This window comes from Coenobita brevimanus, chromosome 111 (genome assembly GCF_032717465.1).
Source record: "Coenobita brevimanus isolate Jiangsu-jjx chromosome 111, ASM3271746v2, whole genome shotgun sequence".
Lineage (NCBI taxonomy): Eukaryota > Metazoa > Arthropoda > Malacostraca > Decapoda > Coenobitidae > Coenobita > Coenobita brevimanus.
In genome coordinates, this window is record NC_137064.1 from 6,680,251 (window position 1) to 6,686,250 (window position 6,000).

General features: G+C 42.5%; 1 protein-coding gene across 1 annotated transcript in view; it reads right to left on the reverse strand.

The window, feature by feature from the left end:
* galene (potassium two pore domain channel subfamily K member galene) overlaps positions 1-4,730 on the reverse strand; it is a 120,194-nt gene extending 115,464 nt beyond the window's left edge. Inside the window, exons 1-2 of the mRNA XM_080286396.1 lie at positions 4,521-4,730; positions 2,546-2,759 (exon numbers count right to left, since the gene is read on the reverse strand). Of these exons, the coding sequence (XP_080142522.1) occupies positions 2,546-2,759; positions 4,521-4,730 (424 nt within the window). The remainder of the gene's footprint in view (positions 1-2,545; positions 2,760-4,520) is intronic.
* Positions 4,731-6,000: the final 1,270 nt, after the last annotated feature.

Here is a 6,000-nt window from a genome sequence, read left to right on the forward strand (position 1 = left end):
TAATGGGGTCAGAAGGTTACTTAGGCATGCGTAAAAGTGTTTGGTGTTGGCAAAAGCCGTCCCCTGGGGTTCAATGGGTATATGACCTGAGGTATAATGGATCTAAAAGACTAGCATATCAAGGCTAGAGGCAAGAAGTGACGCAACTGAAGTAAATCGTAAATCACAGAGGCCTGCTCGGGGATAATTTGACAATGCTTAGTGTGGGTCATTACACACAGCAGCTGACCGACTGAATGTGACTGACACTGAAATTGCCTTCTCCTGTTTTTCGACCCTGCCTCGCTAAACGGAGAAACAAGATATATATATATATATATATATATATATATATATATATATATATATATATATATATATATATATATATATATATGTGTGTGTGTGTGTGTGTGTGTGTGTGTGTGTGTGTCATATCCTGTGCACACGTGTGTTTATTTGTAGGTGTGTGTATGTTGTGTGTGATGTGTGTGTGTGGTGTTGGCATGACCACCACTACACTACCCTGGCTGAGGTGGCTGCACTCCCGGCCCACCCACACACTCACCCACACACACACACACTTCCCCCCCCCACACACACACACATACACACACAATGTAGCAGTTGGATTCACGGGCTTTCCTTTGGCGCATAGTTTAGAATCTGGCCGAGGTGAGTGTAAAGTTTAGTACCTGTAATGCCACTATGGGCGCAGGTCGACCTTTTACCCATTAATCCTTTCGAATATGAGTGCCCAGACTTGGCCCCCTTAACCTCCAGGAATGATATTATGAGACTGTGTAAATACACGATATGTATTAGGTAAATGTATGTATATGTATATACATTTATTTTAAAAAAGCAGGAGAACCAGGTGCCTTACGCCGTTTTATTCTACTTCAGACCACTGTGTCCATTATCAGATAAAAAACAGCCATGCCCACACACAAAAATACGTAAAGAACGCAGAGAACTCTGGCCCACAGCTGTCGACGCAAAACGTGGCTCGATATGCCTCCACCAGGCCTTGCACACGGACCCGCCATACAATATCTATGCCCTTGCTGACTTAACCAGTTCATCGTTCCTTCATACTGTATCACTGACAAAACCGTCGGTGGGTTCTGGGGATATTGTGCCCACAAAATTGTTTCAGACTCAAGGACTCACGCACGCACAGACAGACAGGCCAATCACTTGATGCCTCCTCCATCACAGGTGGGCGGAAGCATAATAAATAAATCATCAATTAAATCATACTTTTAAAAAAGTGGACCAGAAAATTGTTGGCAAAAATACACAAGCGATTAAAAATACATAAGTAAAACAAATTACTTTCACATAAGTTGTATAAACAGGAGTCACTGTGTAATGGCCCTAAGGCACATGGGAGTACTGAGCAAAGATCCCCAGCACCTCGTCTACCGCACACTGACAGTTATTGTGCTGGGTTGTATGGGACACCTTTGGGACTCCCCTCAGGCAGGTTGCTCAGTACAGGTGTCTATCTTACATATTTTGTACGTTTAAATGGTCCCAGAAAAATGCTGACAGTGTTATCTTGTGTTTCACGCCGCCTTTGGTGTATGGTGCCTCAGTAAGTATGTACTCATGCAACGAGAAAGATGCATCACAAGGCCAGGCTTACCAACAGTTCTGAGATGACAAGCTCCATACCATTCACCTCTAAATCCGTCGTACCCAGCTGTTTGGATACTTCTTATCCTGACTGTACCTTGGCCACATGAATCGCCTGCCCCTGAACCCACTACACTGCTTAAGTGTGTACTGTCGAGCTCAATATCGCTGCCCCGTCAATAAACAAGTTACTACTACAAACAACATGCATACACATGGTATCATCATCGTCGTCGTCGTCAGCATAATCTTATTTCCCACTAAAACACTGAGTGTAAACGTTCCAGAAAAAGAAACAAGTACAAAAGTTTGAGAACTACTATCTGAGGAACATAAAACACACCATATCACAATATAGAAAAAAAAAATACAAAACACACTGATAAACACTATGTAAACCTTGGTGACGAAGTTTTGTCTTTGTACACAACTGTGTATCACCAAGAGGAATGAAGACTCTCGTACAGGGATGAAATGTATGGATTAGTTATGGTCTATTTTGTAACGAACGCAAAACAGTAATATACAGTGAATGTGAATACGATTATAAAATACCGAGATGAAATAAGCAAATACAGAAATGATAAAATAGCTGCTGGGTTAACATATAATTTTCCCTAAGACTTACCTCAGTACTGGTGCACTGAATGACGAACTAACCAACATGGCGAGGCGTTATGTTCTATAGTTTTTTCACCTTAACTTGACAGAGATTTTCTTCCTTTTGAAACTTAGTTCTTGTAGCTCGATGGCAGAATAAGACATTAGTGCTGTTCTACATCCTTCTTACATCACGTCGTCGTGACTAGCACTATGTTCTTGTGTTAATCTCTTGTTACAGCTCATCATTCAAGACAGAGAGATGACAATTTCTGACCAAGTTAAAGTGAAAAGAATATAGGAAGTAAGCAACATTCCTACTCACCTATAGTTGTGATGAGAATGATGGAGTAGAACAGTGCCCCTGAGAGCGTCCATTGCTGTGTGTTGGGGTCCTCCTTGCCGTCCCAGCCTTCCTCCTTGATAGCGTCGATGAGCCGCGTCTCGTACTTCTGCAGCTCGAACCGCACATATGTCGTCCAGTTGGTTTGGTTGAGGACTGCCAGGTGGTTAGTGATGTTCCAGATCTCGTCAGTGACCTGGTGGGATGGTGGAGGAGTCAGTGGGGCTAAGCAAGTGAGAGGATTGAGGGTGGGCGAGGGGGAGAGTCAGCAGACCCACCGAGTGTCACGAGTATGTGGGATGGATTCTCATAAGGTAACGCCAGTCTGTAATAATCAAATAACCAAACATACACCATACCACTGTCTTCTCTTTCACCGTCTGTGCCTTGTCTCTCTCCTGTCCTCCTCCCAAGCCCACTGTGGCTCTGCCTTTTTTACTGACACCGTAATATGAGGGTGAGGGAGAACTCGGAGTGTAACACCCCCAAACTACAATCGGTCTAAGAGCGAACTCTTGACCACGCCCTTTTACCTAGACTTTTTACACTTGTCCTCAAACTCAAATTACATCATCCTTGCCAAAAAGGAAGGATCAAAATTGGATCAAAAGTGTTAAAACCTTGCCCTATGACCTTAACCTTTCACCTCTTTTTCTCAAAATACAATCACACCATTCCTGACTTACCTGAAATCCTTCCAGAATGTTTGGTTTCAGTGTAATTTGAAAGAAATAATTAAGGGCTGAGCGTTTGACCTTGTCCTTTTAGCCTACACCTTTGACCGATTGTTCTCAAAATTTAATCACTTCCTCCTTGCCTGAACCTCAGCCATTCCACCAAGTTTGATCTGTATGGGATCAGAACTGGCTGAGTTCACCTTCCCTTGTGCTATCACCTGTGACTTTTCAGCCAAAATTTAATAACTTATCCCTTTAATGCTCAACCATTAATCAAGCTTTGTTGATGTTCCATACAGAAGTTTATTCGTAATCTTGCAAACATACAGGCGGAAAGGCAGACAGACAGACAACTGAACCAAACACATAACCCCCCCTGCACATAGTGCTCCAGTGTAATACTGTCATGTAGCTGCCAATACCACTCATTTCATACACACCACATTTGTTAATCTGTAAATACTGTAGTAACTGGGAACCAAGGGAGTGTTGTAATAAGTATTCCTACAATAAATACATACATATTCACATTTAATATGTGTGTGTGTGTGTGTGTGTGTGTGTGTGTGTGTGTGTGTGTGTGTGTGTGTGCGTTTGTGAGTCATTTGTAGTTCCTTCCTACTGCTACCCAATTACATTCAGTTTAAAAGGGATCTCTAGCAGTGAAGGAGCTAGTTAAAGCTATACCTAACCTCCAACAACAAAAAGTCTCAGGTCTTAATACAATCCTTATTATTAGACAGTAACCAAACCAACACTAGCTTAGAACAGGTTAGATTAGTTCATGTTATGATAGGTTAGCTTTGGTTTGTTTAGAGTACCGTAGGTTAGGTTAGGTTTGCTTAGGCTACGCTAGGTTAGTATGTCAGTTTGGGTTAGGTTAGCTTAGGTTAGGCTATGTTTGGTCTGGTTAGTTTAGGTTAATTCAAGTTAGACAGGCTTGATTTCGTTATGTTCGATGAGGTTTGGCTAGTCTGTGCTAATTTAAGTTACATTAGGTTTGCTCATTAGGGTAGATTCAGTAAGGTTTGATTAGTTTAGGTTAATTTGTTAGATTAAGTTAAAGCAGGTCACGTTGGATAAGGGTAGGCTAGATTAGGGTTTGATTAGTTTGATGCAATCTAAATTAGAGCAAGCTTGGTTAGATCAGACTGGGTTATATTAGCTTAGATTAGACTAGGTTAATTTAAGTTATACTAGGTTAGGTGAGGTAAGGTTAGGTTAGATTAGGTTAGGTTAGGTGAGATCAGATAAGGTAGTTAAAAAAGCTCGTAACTTACATTTTTTCTGAAATCTGTAATGTTCTTCTTGACGGCCAGCTCGTGTTCGCTCTCAAGGCTCTGGAAGGTGTAGCCGCCCACGATGGTATAGCCCACCACCAGCGACACCAGGCCGATGTGGCTGATGAGGAACTTGATGATGTTCTTGAAGTAGTACCCGCAGTCCCCACACGGCCCATCCCCACCACGACCACCACCCTCCTCGCCCATTTTGACTCCCTCACCTTACCTCACTTCACCACAACGCACCTCACCTCTCCTCACCTCACTTTACTTCACGTCACCTTACTACACTTCACCACACCTCACCTCTCCTCACCTCACTTCACTACACTTCACTGGAACTACTTTGTTTTGCCCACTCCGACTGTTGCTCAGCTCAACACGAACACTTTCACTTCCTTTTCAATTTTTCTACCTATCTTTAATGTGATAAGTTTCAGCTTATTCAGTTTTCAACATAAACCTGATAACACAGTCGTTCCTGCCAGTTATCTGTACGTTACATTAGATTTATAAGATCTAAGCTTCATTTTTAACACATATGTCTTGAACAAATACACGAAAGCTCTATATTCCACTGCCTTTTCTCCTTGCGAGTTATGCCTCATGGGTAGATAGTGTTTTCGTAATAAGAGATGTGACCCTACGACACATTCACACTTTTGTCTGTCACCGCCCCTGCCACCCTCGCCAGTGATCAAGGATGCTGGCAGTGGCGGTAAAAGGTTCTCCCCCGCTGTTATGCTGTTGCTGTTGCTGTCACCATAACCTGTTCAGTACTACCACCCTCTGTCGTCCACCAGTATCCTCACCCGTCTTCGGATGTCTTCGTTTTACTCTCATTGCTTTATTTCTGTTCCAGCTCTTTTCATTTCATGGCATTGTCTCTGTTTCTTGTCTTTTTATTTAAACTGCTTTAGCTCTGGTTCCATTATTATCATCTCCACCGATTTTTCTCCGTTCCTGCTCTGCTTATTGTTTTTCGCGGCCTTAGCTCTGTTGCTGCAGTGCTAATTTTCATTGTTTTATCTCTTTTTCCGTCCTCTTCATTGTCACTGTATTATTTCTGTTTCTGTTCTTTTATTTTTCATTGCTTTATCTCTTTTGCTTTCCTGTTTATGTTCTTTGCTTTACCTCTGTTACGTCTGTGTTTAGTTTTATCACACCATCTCTCATTCTGTCCTTTTTATTTTCATTGCTCTTATCTCTGCTGTTTTTGTCACGTCTGTGCGCGTGTTTTATCCTCATCTCCCCTGCCTCTGGGTCTGCATTGTGTCCACGGAAGTTTCACGTGATGTACTCTGCCCCGTCACAGGTTTTAACATTTAGCATATCGACTCACTGCAAGGGTAAACGTGCTCACTTCACCTCAGCATGTCTAGTCACTGCAGGAGTATAATGTCCTCACTTCACCTCAGCATGTCGGGTCACTGCAAGGGTAAACATGCTCACTTCACTTCAGCAGGTCGAGTCACTG